General features: G+C 38.7%; 1 protein-coding gene across 2 annotated transcripts in view; it reads right to left on the reverse strand.

Annotated features, from left to right (window-relative positions):
- The window catches only part of LARGE1 (LARGE xylosyl- and glucuronyltransferase 1), a 352,715-nt gene that overhangs the window by 324,776 nt on the left and 14,676 nt on the right, over positions 1-13,263 (reverse strand). Inside the window, exon 1 of one of the 2 annotated variants that reach the window (XM_081957171.1) lies at positions 7,209-7,231. The exons of the other annotated variant lie outside the window; for it this stretch is intronic. Coding sequence (XP_081813297.1) covers positions 7,209-7,220 — 12 coding nt within the window. The 5' untranslated portion in view covers positions 7,221-7,231. Of the gene's footprint in view, positions 1-7,208; positions 7,232-13,263 lie in introns of those variants that run through there. 2 annotated transcript variants of the gene reach the window in all.

Raw genomic sequence — 13,263 nt, forward strand, 5'->3', positions numbered from 1 at the left:
GTCCATCTTATACACTGAATACAGCATTTTTTTGCTTACTGAAACTCCGCCCCCTTTGCAAAAATGGCTGTGCCCAGGTTGGGAGGCTTGCAAAGTACTCCTGGGGTTTGGGTAGAGCAAAAAAGAGCAAAAAGCAGGCTGTTTTTGCTCAATTCTGCTCCTCCCAGTCCCCAGGAGCACTCTACAAGCCTCCCAAAGCTCTGCATGCCCCCCCCCTTTTTTTTTTTTTTTTTGCAAAAGACGAGGCCTTCAGAGGGCTTGGGAGGCCTGCAAGTGTCAATTATTGAACAAAAATGAATTCAGATGATTTGATATTTGGCCTGTTTGAATATAATAGTGGCAGTCAATAGAAGGTTACAAGTTCAATCATGTTTTAACCCTGGCCATTTTGATTAATTGACGATAATGGAGTTCAATAATATTTTAGGTGGCACAATTTTCTAACCTACCTTATTAAATGTGTATATATATGATCTGAATTAAATTCTAAAAATTAAATAGAAACTGAATGTGAAAAGTGAAGCCATTCACTTTATACACTAATCTTCTATAAACCACGAGGGGATGATGCTTTCAAACCTGTGACTAATTACTGATCTTCTTCCTGTCTCTGCATTCAAAACTACTGTTATTGCTTCAGTATTCACACTGACAGCTCCAATTAATAGTGCAAAAGAAATATCTTTCCAAGGACAGCAGTTAGTTAAAGAAAATAGTGCATTAATCTGTTATCCTATAAGACTTTCATGTTCAGACTCATCCAGTATTTTTGAAAATTTTTTGTCGTGTGTTATACACACATAAATACATTTTAGCTACTCCCCCCTCAGTTTTACAACCAATTTCATTATATTTATTTTGTACAATGATAATCAAGGCTATACTATACTTGGGGGTGGCTCAATATTTAGAAGGTAAATCTCCCTATTTTCCAAGTGAATCCTCTAATATACTGATGAATGGTCATATAATTATTGCTAGATCTGAATGAACTGTTCACTTTGTTTCCCCCAAAATACGACCTACCCCGAAAGTAAGCCCTCTCCTGATTCTTTGGTGTGGACTTAATATAAGGCCTACCCCAAAAATAGGTCCAAGTGAAGGGGGTGGGTGTGGCCAGTCCAAGAGGCAGCCCTTCCCTTCCCTGGTCACCTTGGCCCCTTAAGTTCTGTCTCTCCAGGTGCCTGGAGATGTTTTCAGTGATGAGGCAGAAAGCCATGCAGCCTGTCGGAATCAGCTCTTCCCCTCCACCTCTACCCAGCTGCTGCTGCTTGAAAAAAGGATGAAAAGGCAGGCAATTCTGAAATATTGTGGGATGCGTGTCTTTATGGTAGAAGCAAAGTGTAGACTGTCCTTTTCAAGCAATCAAATGCCTGTGTGTGAGAGAGAGAGACAAACAAGCACAGAAAGAAAGAGAAACAACGGAGGGGAGCCTCCTCTCCCACATGAAGCAGCAGCCAGTGCCAGCCCCGCCTGTGTGGTCATGAAGCAGGATCGGCATGGCCAGTTCTTGCCTGCAGCATTGGTGGCCAGGATGGGGTCAGAGCCACCACCAACTGAGATCAGCAGGCCAGACTCGGCGAACTGGATGCGCCGTACATGTCCAGCCGCCACCTGGTAAGAGAAGAGTGCATCGAAGCCCAAACACTGAGCCTCACTAGCCTCGGAAACCAGGGATCTTGCAGGCATACTGGCCACATAAAGGCTGCCAAAATCCCCAGGTTGTTTGCAACTCGAGTGAGCCACACAGCCTTCCACCCCAAACCAAGCAACAGGGAGGCTTTGGGAGTACAGGCAGAAAAAGGAGCACAGGCAGAAAATCCTCTTCCCAATTTTCATGCCGACCCTCGAAAAGGCTCCTTCCCAAAGCCTTCAGTGTATCCCAGGATTGCAATGTTGACGCCTCAGCAGGAAAATGGGTAGGGAAATTTTCCTGCCTGTACTCCTTTTCTTAAGATCAGCATAGACTGAGAAAAGAAGGATAGACAGGAAACCATCCCCACCATGGAGACCTCCCCATTTTCCTGCCAATCGCCAAAATGGCTCTATCACAAGCCTTCAGTGTTGCAATCCTGGGATACCCCAACTTCCCAGTACTGCTCCAGGGCTTGCACAGTGTTGGGGGTGGGGAGGCCATCAGAGGAGCCCCGCAAGGCCCCCTCTTGCTTCCGCTTCACCTTTGGAAGGGCAGCCGACACTAGAAGGATGCTGTCCTCGGCTTGGCAGTCCCAAGCATTGTCATGAAGCCTCCCCACCTCTTGCTTTGGGTAGGTCTTATTTTCAGGGAAACACGGGTAGGTTAAACAGAACTGCCTCGTTTCCAAGTGATAAGAGTACAGCAGCACTGCAACATGGAAAACAAGGCACTTTTCTTCAGCACCTTCGACTGAGTGATTGAGGTGGACAGCTTCACTGTGCCTAGCCACTTTACTTCAATATATCTTTTCTGCACACAGGCACTAGTAAAGTGGTTGTTTACTCATTGGTGGCTCTGCTCTAGGTCCTAGTTTCACTGTACAGAATGTCTCTTAGTACTTTGCACAGGTCTACATATTACCCCCATGAAATTTTATTGTTTTATTTGCTCTGAACCACACAGGTATCAGCCATACTGAAAAGTTGTTTTGATTCTTCACTACTAACACTAAAACACGTACATATAAGAAAACAGTTTATATATAGATGAGGGCCACAACATCCTAAAATATTTTATTACTCACCATGAGACTGTTTGGTTATTCATTATACAGCATATAAAAAGATTTTTATTGGTTAGGAAATACTACTAAGCAAAGCAACATCTATTAAGGAACACCTTTAGCAGGAAATATGAGATGCAGAATACAGTATAGCCTTCACATGGACAGAATCACATTTATAAGATAAAGAGCCAAAATAGTTTAAAATGTTTTATAAAAATGTGTCTGAACTCTATATATGATGGGTTTAATGAATAATAATTTAATTGTTCCTAATATAATATCAGTAGAAGCAATTAGTGTTAATTTTTAGCTATTGTGCTAAAGTCAGTCTTCACTAAGACTCATTATACTTATTTTTATAAAGTATTTGGGGAGGTTTGCTTTTGCTTTTTAGCATCTGAGGAGTACTCTGCTTTTGGACTTCCAGAAAATATGATAGATACAGTAGATAGATAAATAGATAGATGATAGATAGATAGATAGATAGATAGATAGATAGATAGATAGATAGATAGATAGATAGATAGATAGACAGACAGACAGACAGACACACACACACACACACACATGCATACACACGTGTTTATGATTTATAACATATATTTCAGTGTGAAATTTTATATATTTATATATTTTGTATGTATGTGTATGAATGATTCATAGACAACCAAGTCTTTAGCTAGAAATTGGTAGTTTTGAAGAAAATGATTTAAATTAAACACTTTCTTCCTATTCTACATTACACTGTCTGAAAATCCTGGATTCTCTCTCTTTATGCTTCAATTTACTTTGCAGGGCAAAATATTTGAGTAAGGAATCCTGAGGAAAGGTCTATTAGCATATAGAAGGACATGTAAGTAAACTTCTCTCATCATTGTCAGATTCTGAGAATGCACTGCAATGAAACTTTTTTTTTAAAACAAAGTTTTATTGGTTTTTTGGTGTTTTGCAAAAGGAAAAGGTATGGGGAAAGTTACAAATTGTGGCAGCCGCAAACTGCGGTAGGTATACGCCCCCTCCAGACTCATGGTGTACATTTGCATAGCATTCAAATATTACATAATAACATATAGTCAGTGTGGTAAATTCAAAAATAATTTCAATCAATTTGTATCATGTGGATTTTCTTACTTATTTGTGTGATCTGAGCTTTCTTGATGTCGCCCCATCTCCCCCCGTTGGCAGTGCTCCGGCCCCTCCCGTGTCTTGTGTATCTACTGGGATGTCTTCTGGTTTTTCTAGGAGTAATTTATTTTTTTCTAGGTGTGTTAATTCTGACCCTTGTCTCCTCCCAGAATATTAACATACCTTCAGGCAGCAACCAACGAAACCACACCCCCTTCTGGTATAATTTATTCGCCAATTGCGAATAATATTTTCTTTTCTCCCTCACTTTCTTGGGGATCTGTTTCAGTATGGTTATCTCCTTATCTTTGTATATCAGGGCTTGTCCCCTTTGTGTATTCAGAATTTCATCTCTTGTGCTTTTCCTAAGAAATTTAATGTGCACGTCCCTGGGGACATTGTGTGTTCTAGCATATGCGGAGTTCACTCTATAGACCAGGTCTATTTCCCACCCCATCTGTTGCTTTTCTTTCTGGGTATACTCAGCCAAGATAGATGTCATGATGTCCCTAATGTTTTCATCATCTGTCTCCATCACATTCTGAAATCTAAGATAAAAGGACATTCTCTCAAACTCTGTTTTCATTTGTTGGGTGTCAAGCTCTTTGTTTCCCTTTTGCACGCCCTCCACCCCCCCTTCATCTCAGCCGCCCCCTGCTCCAAGAGATCCAATCTCTGTGAGTTCTTATCAATTTTTTCCTGGTTCCCTCTAATTTCTTCTTTCATCTCCTTCAGCTGTTTCTTAATTTCCTCTTGTCCCTGTAGAATTTGCTGAAACATTTGATGAAACCCCAAGTCCACAGTTTTAACTTGTTTAAAAGCTGGCAATGTTGATTGCATGCTCGGACTTGAGGTTGTAGATGTCGGGGCAGAGGCAGCAAAGCCGGACTTTCCAGGAGGTGGTCTTTTAGATGTCATTGTTAGTAATAAAGAGTCCAGTCAGTATAGAGAAGAATCAGTCAGAGTGGTAGAGCAGCCAAGAGAGTTCGGGGGGTAGAGAGACCAGGCACAAGGGAACTCTCTAATCACCCTGGCAGGGAACAGATGTTTTTCACTCCAGAAAGTTCAAAAGCAAACAATCCACAAGAGAGGTATCCAAATAACACAGAGACAAAGACCGGAAGCCTGAAGCTAAAAGGTGGAGTCAAGTTCAGCTTTCATGAAGACAACGGAAGTGTGCCATCTTGCCCTGCCAACTTCGAGTACTGAGGCAACAAATAAAGTTTTCAGAGTTCAAAGTTCCCAAAGATCACATTTTCTTAAAGCCTAAGGGTTTAAGTCTGAAGATCCATTTAGTTGGAGTGTGACCTCTTTGATTTGGCTCTCCCCCTCCTCCTTCCCTGGGGCTACGAGCACTTTTGTTTCTAGCTGCTTGTCCAAGGGGGGAGGGGGAAATCCCCCTCCCCTCCAGCCGCACTTCTCCAAGTTAAACAAAAGTTCTAATTAGCACAACTGACAAGTTTTAGAATTGGTAATAGCTATGAAGGGAGTCTACGCCTCACCGCACCGCCGCTGCATCCTTCAAGTATCTTTTTTTCTTCCGGACAGCCTCACAGCGAAGACGCTTAGCGCCTCCCCTTCGCGCTCCTCGGTGCCTGGAGCGAAGCGGGAGCCCCCCGACGGCCGCCGCCGATGCAGGGTCCTCCCGCCGTGCCGCTCCTCCGGCAGAACGCCTCTTCAGGGCATCCTGTGCCCCCCAAGGAGTGGGGAGCCCACCGGGGATGCGCGGGGCGAGCAGTCTCTGCCCATCGCCGTCAGCCGCCGGAACCGGAAGCCCACTGCAATGAAACTTCTATCCCCTCAGTCTTATAAAATCTGAAATTAAGCAATCAGGTACTAGGTCTTTAATAGGAGGTCTACAGACAGTTTTTTCCAAAGAGGGCAGCGCTGACTATAATACAGATTCTGGAAGAGACTAGTGATGGGACCAATCAAAAGTTTTAAGGAAGGTCCAATTCCATTTGAGCCGATATGGAAGGAACACCATTCAATTGCCCATAGCCTCCACATTCTAACCAACTATTAGCAATTACTCTACCTGATTAAACAAGAGGAAGAATTTAATTTCAGTGGTTCATATATGGCTCCTCTGTCAGAGTATATTCATGAACTGGAATAGGTCATAGCAACAGGTCAGCCAATGAGGGTTTGTTTGGTAACTGAAACATAGTGTGTTGTATAAGGCCATAAGAGCTAGTTTGGAGCCAGTTTGGAGGGTGGCTTAACTGTTCTGTATATAAGCTTGAGAGCACTAGCTTCTCCTTCTTCCATTTTGCATTCTCCATTTTGTCTTTCCATTTTGTGCTATGTTTGTACTTGCTATCTCTTCTCTCTACCACGTTGGAAGAACCACTCTTGGTATTGTATATATGACCTGTGTTATTGTGTGTGTGTGTGTGTGTGTGTGTGTGTGTGTGTGTACTGTATGTATGTATGTATGTATGTATGTATGTATGTATGTATGTATGTATATAAGAGAAGTTAATGAATCCTGCTGCATCAGTTACCTGTGTGTGCTTTCTGGATTTGATTTCTGCGACAAACTCTGACATCCTCTTATACTATTTCTATTTCACCTGCTTATGATAACAATTACCTGTATAAATTTGTGCATTCCTGAAAGATTAGGTTTGCAGTCTGAACATTCATTGATCATTACAGAAAAGAGTACTGTTATGTCTGCATAATTATATCTACTACACCAGCTGACGGCAGATGAACTAATACAGTCATAGAATAGATTCCACGATAAAAAGTATCCATGAAATACATCTAAAACAAGATGGAGCAATGACATCAGCAAGTACGTATTATGGGCCCAATTAGCAAAAGAAAGCTCAAGACCATATTGATCGGAAACACGCAGAAGAGGCTTTCATCTTTCAATGGATAGACAATGTCTAGGATGATGACACCAACTGAAAAAAGCCAAGAAGTAGTCGAATTTGCCCATGCTTTATTATATCTCAAGGAGCAATGAACTCTACTTCTGTCTTTCCAAAAACTCTACTAGATGGAAAATGTGGCCATGCAAGTAAACTTTGTACATCATGCAAATGTGGTGCTTGGGTTTTAAGATCTGCACACATTTATGTGCTGTTTTAAAATCAAGTTTAATACGTTGCGTATAATTTTAAATTCCTGTAAGACTTGGGATCTGTTTGTCTATTATCTCTCTTTCCTAGGAAGAAATTTCTATTGAAAAGAACCTTTTGAAGATGGCCCTGTGTTGTTTCATGTCTCTTCACACTGCAAACCTGATGGCAGAGCATCTTCCTTTTATTGCTCCGTAAGCTATTCTACGAGCTTTTCTAGCCAGCAGAATGCATTTAAATAAATATAAAATCGTACAACAAATAATTCAAAAATATTATCTCTTACCTGAATTCTCATACTGTATTGACCTGAAAGAAATACATCAAATGGGTTATCAACTCATCCATCCATTTTTTATCCACATAAGTATACAGCACTTGTGTAGCTAAGAGCCAGGATTTTGATGAAAGAACGGGGTTTATTTAAATCACATTTATGTCATCAAGTCATTAAGTATCAGAGGTTTTAAAAATGATTCCCTTTACAACTGCAAAATTAAAGGTAACACCACCCTTAGTTTGCCTCAATATTTATCTCAATATTGCAAAAACAGACAAAATACAGATCCTTCATATTAAAAAATGTATATAAATAAAACATATTAAACCTTATAGTGAATTAAAATTTCATAAATGTCTCATCTCAAAAGAATAACAAAAGCACCATATGTCACTATAACTTTACAGATGCTTTTCTTGAATTCCATGGTGCAGAAAACATGGACAGAAAGTTCTCCCTCTTCCTTTTTCTCTCTCTCACTTACACAGAAATCAGGATCATCCATTAAAACTAAACGTTATCCTATTTGTGTCCAATAACAATAATTACTTCTGTATGTAACAACCAGTCAAATTATGGAATATATTGCCATCAAATGTGGCGATATCAATCTGAGAAGTTTTATAACAGATGATGATACACCTGTTAGTCAGAGTGTCTAACACTGCTTGAATTACAATCAATATGCTTCACGCATTTCATGCTTGTGCATTGCCCAAATTCATATGGCTAGCTATTGTGAAACAAAATCCTGGACAAAATAAGACCCTTGGCTTAATATGGATGTCATTTCTTATGCAAATTATCCTTAATAAAACAATTATATATAGATCTGTCATGTAGTTCACACAAAGCAAAGCATAATGCATTCTTATTTAAATGCAAACAACAAGAAACTCACTCTGACTCTAGTTATTCATTTTGGCAAGCTGTCAGTCCAATTACCGACTTCCATTCTTTTATAAGAAGAATTGAATTGCCACTGAAGTTTCAAGAAGAAATGGAACCGCTTTCCGGAAAAAGTGGCATGTGCATATTTCCCAATATAGTGCCTGGTGATTTAGCACAAACAGACACAGGACTTCTCCCCTTCAAGAAAATATGGATGGAAGTGTTGAACTGACATAAGCTCTCCAAACCCATGTCATTTTGAAGGCAAACCATACTACTGTTTTCAAGACAAACTGTTTGGTTGGGTTATTATTCATAATGGGAACTTTAAAAGGGGGAATTCTACTAAACTGACATATGAATTTACCAGAAAAAATATTATAATTGCTTGATGTAACCTTTTTTCTAAGTCTTTGTATTTCGTCACGGTGATGGAATGGGCACCTGCAGCAGCAGAGGGGGAAGATTTTGCCAACTTAGAAATTTCCCAGCAGAAAAACCAGATCAAGAGATTGTACAGTCCTGAGCTGAGAGACGAAGAGGTTCAGGCTAACCAGGCTCTAGAATCTCAGAGATGATGGATGGATGGATGGATGGATGGATGGATGGATGGATGGATGGATGGATGGATGGATGGTTGGATGGCAAGTTTCTATTATGTGTAAGCAAATAAAAGATTGAAGTCAATTGGATCTCTTTGGTGGGTTATTTGCTGGTTTGGCCCGGTTCAGCTGAACCGGTAGTGGCGGCGGCAACAAGTTACGCCCACCCGCCCAGATGCTTCTGCTCATGCGCAGAAACATTGCACAAGAGTGCGCAAGCAAGCACAAGTGAACCAGTAGTAAACCGGTTAGCAACTCACCACTCTCTGGATCTGAGCCTGACAGTTACATTGCTTTAAGAAGTTAATTCGCGCTGTTACCAGTGCGACAGTAATTAGTGTGTTTGCTATCAGATAAAATTAATGGGGGAGGGAGGTATTTTTTTGCTTTATGAAAACAAAATTTTATGATCAATTTCATAAAATTAATGTTAGGGCATATAATTCACATAAAATAACACTCTTTGACCAACCTTTCATTTTTTAATTTAAAAAAACCCTTTTAATTTTGTATTAAAATATTATAGACTAAGATAATAAAATGCATTGGGTAACCAAAATTTGAGGTGCTCATGACATTCCTTCATTATTCCTTCATGTATCTTTTTCTTGTTTGAAGCATTTTACCTAAATCTGAAAACTAAAAAGAAAAATTGGTTTCCAACTCTCATTTTCAGGGAGAGTGTAAATAATAACTGGCTGTTTCTACAGCATATCAAATTATAGTTTTCTGCAGGCTAGAGAGAGAAAAAATAGGGCAGAATTACCAGATATAATGGAACGAGGAAATGTGACATAACGTAGGCATTGTATCAAAATTACTATGTGTCCCCAAAACCATTTTGTGAGGGTTTTTTAAAAAATTGTTGCATCTAACATGAAAAATCTAGCTGCATTATACTTTTCTTAATTTATTACATTTTGTAAACTACACTGAAGTTACAAAATAGACCAAATTGTTAACAATGGCAAAATATCAATGAATAAACTCAAAATAATGCTTTCTTTCCTAAATGTAAGTTTAACACAACCATTATAATAGTTGTTTAAATAATTCTAAAACTTCCATTCTTTATACATGTCTTTTTAAAAGATATTAGAAAGACAGAGGAGAGAAAAAGAACAAAGCAATTTAGATAATTTGACAGTGAATACCTAAGGTAAGTCTTGCATTACAGATACTATTGCCTATATTTGCAATATTGCTGAATTTTTTAATATTGCCTCTGGGAGAGAAAATGCTATTTTACAAATTACATTTGCATTATTGTAAAGCATATTCCTTTTCACAATTTACACAAGCATGTCTAGAAAACTGAATTGAAATATGTATTTGGACATATTGCAGAATTAATTAGCTATGGTTATGAAAGTTGGACATTAAAAAAAAACAAGACAGGAAGACAATCTTTTTTTTTAAGCTATGATACTGGAGAAGGATCCTACATATTCCTTGGATAGCAAAGCCGACAAACAAACAAGTACTGGAGCGCATGGCATCAGACATATCACTGGAAAGTTATGCAGGGGAATTCACTGAAGAAAGCAATTATGTTTGGAAGAATTAGTGGTAAAAAGAAACGTCAAAGAACACAGTGGTTGGACACCATCAAAGATGACGCCAGAAAAGCTCAAAGTAGTAGTGCAAGATCAGAAAACGTGGAGACACCTGGCCCATAGAATTATCAAGAGTCAGACACAACTGAATGGATAAAATCATCATTATTAAGAATTTAGAATTCATCCTAAACTCAAATGAACAAAATTAGGAGATCTGAAACATAGTTAGATATATGAATGTTCCAAGCTCTGAATGCATACCTTGGAAAAAGACATTGGACATTCTTTCCCATGGGTCACATGAGGCAGAAGGATTCTTTATTGTCTTGAATTCTAATATAAAACTATCACTATTTTGGTTAGTAAAATGCATTTTAAAAGCATGCAAACTAAAGGAAAGGAGGGGATGAGGAACAATTATTTCACGATCACAACACTCACAGGAATTACAGTGTACTCTCCTTCGGTGACATCACCTTGTAATTGCTCTACCAATTGCAGCTTTCATCTATACCAATAGACACACACAATCATACATGATCTACAAGTGAAGAAAATTTCAAGTAAATGCCAACTTGCCCAATCTGGGGCCATCTCAGCAAGTTTAGTCTGACAGCAGACTGCAAAATGATGGAAGAAGTCCTAAGAACTTTAGAATTTCATCACGTAAAGGCAGCTTTTGCACAAATGATGTCCAAATATATCACTCATGCCCATTAGAAAAAAACTGCTTAAATTAGACCTACCCTGTTTTCCCAAAAATAAGACCTCCCTGAATATTAAGCCAAATCAGGCTTTTGAGCGCATGCACTAAAATAAGCCCTCCCCCGAAAATAAGCCTTGCCTGAAAATATTGCAACACAGCAGCAGCCATAAGGTGACCACCCTCGCCGCCTCCTGCACCTCAAAAATAATAAGACCTTCCTGAAAATAAGACCAAGTGCTTATTTCAGGGATCAAAAGAAAATAAGACCCTGTCTTATTTTTGGGGAAACACGGTACATAGTATGTATGTCAAGAGGAAACCTCTGCTGTCCAAAAACAACCTCAAGGAAAGCCTAACGTTTGCTCATGAATATCTAGGAAAACACCAGGACTTCTGGAACAATATGCTCTGGGCAGAAAGATAAAAATAGTGTTATTTAGCCACAATAGCACAGATATGTCTGGTGAAAATCAAAAATAGCATTTTACCAGAAGAACCCTATATCAACTGCAAAGCATAGTGGTGGGAAATGTTATGATTTGAACTGCTTTGCTGCACCAGGGCTAGGCTGTTCGGCTTCACAGAATCCACTATGAATTCTTCATTGTATAAGAGGGTGTTTGAGGATAATGTGCAACGCCATTTGTCAGAAAACTGAAGTTCAAGCAAAACTGAACCTTTAAAAATGAACATTTGCTCTAAACATTCCAATTAATCACCAAGAAATAGTTGGAGGGGAAAAGCGAAGGAGGGTTCTTCTATTTCAATACTATTTGAATAATGATATTATGTCCACATATATTAAAAAAACTGTATATGGCATATATTCCTTTCACATGATTGCATTAATTCATTTATTGTGCTCCACCCATAACAAATGGTAATTGTTTGGAAAGTAGAGATGATAAACAGGTGACAAGAAGATACATTTTATCCTTAACATTTAGGATTAAATCCAGACATCTATACAGCTTTCCCCTAAACATAAACAAATATAGCTTAGTGGATTTTTGTCTACAAATATGAGATAGTTATGGAGCAATTATAAAGGTAAAAAGTTAGACTTAAAAGCATAAGCATATCTACAAGTTTGTTTAGGACCAGTGTGCATTATTCATTTTCCAAAATCATTACCAGACAATCAACAATGAAAATATCTATTTTAAAAAAAATCTTACTGAATAAGATCAGGAAAAGCAGCTGATTGAAGCAACAATATTAATTTTAAAATACACAACCAAACCCTTTTGCTTTTCTCAGTTGCAGACATTCTCTAGAAAGAAGACCTGATAATATGGTATATGATATGATATGATATATGATATGATATTCAGACATGATATTCATGTTCACTGAATGATCTAGTCCTTCAGTTTAAAAGTGTGTGGTGTGTGTGTGTGTGTGTGTGTGTGTGTGTGTAATGGGCTGGACCATTTAGTGAACATGAATATCATGTCTCCTCCAAATAACTCTTTTTCCACACAGAAAAAAAAGCTTAGTTTTCCAGAGCTAAAAACCCCAAGAAAAATATTTTACCCTTGGAGATAGTGACACTAGTTAGCAAACTCTATTCACGAGAGAGATTGTGCATACATACATTATATAGAGGCTTGCGCTGAATCAATGACCTGATGAAAAAATGTCCAACTAAGAAGCAAATGGTTTAATTCCTAATGAGTAAGTTGCTACTCACAGTGTTTCATCTCCCCCACAGGCTATTCATTTTCTCAGGTGGGGGTGAGGGACACAAGACAGTCATTTTGAATTGGAGCTAGAAAGCTACCTTTGGATTAATGAACTGTGGTAAAAAATACTATGACACTACAACAATTCAGCAGCTACAGAAAAAGTAGAGCCAAGGAGCTTGATGACAATCTGGATTCACAGGTATGGTGCTAAAAATTCAATGGGGGAGTGACATAAATTTATTTTTGCTGGTTTTGATGTCTAAACTATATACATAACATGACAGAAAACACATGCAGAAAATACATTTATTTTATAATGTTTCTGAAACAAGCAGATAAAATGTATATTGCAAAGTGCCTAGATATAGGGAACGGAAATGTAGCTGGACAGATGCTATGGGGTAAACTTGGGTACAGAGTAGAATTTAAGATGCTGATAACACAAGGCATATCCCATTTTTTAATTTATAGCACATATTCCTACAGCCTACAGATAGCCCTAAATTTATGAAAATTAGGACTGGAATTTTGGTCATAAATTGCTGGGGTCAAGTCACCACATGACCAGACCCGGTTTTACAATGATTTCTTTGGTGGTTGTAAGCAAATCATGAG

Source organism: Natrix helvetica (genome assembly GCF_964273705.1).
Source record: "Natrix helvetica genome assembly, chromosome: 6".
In the NCBI taxonomy this organism is placed as follows: Eukaryota; Metazoa; Chordata; class Lepidosauria; order Squamata; family Natricidae; genus Natrix; species Natrix helvetica.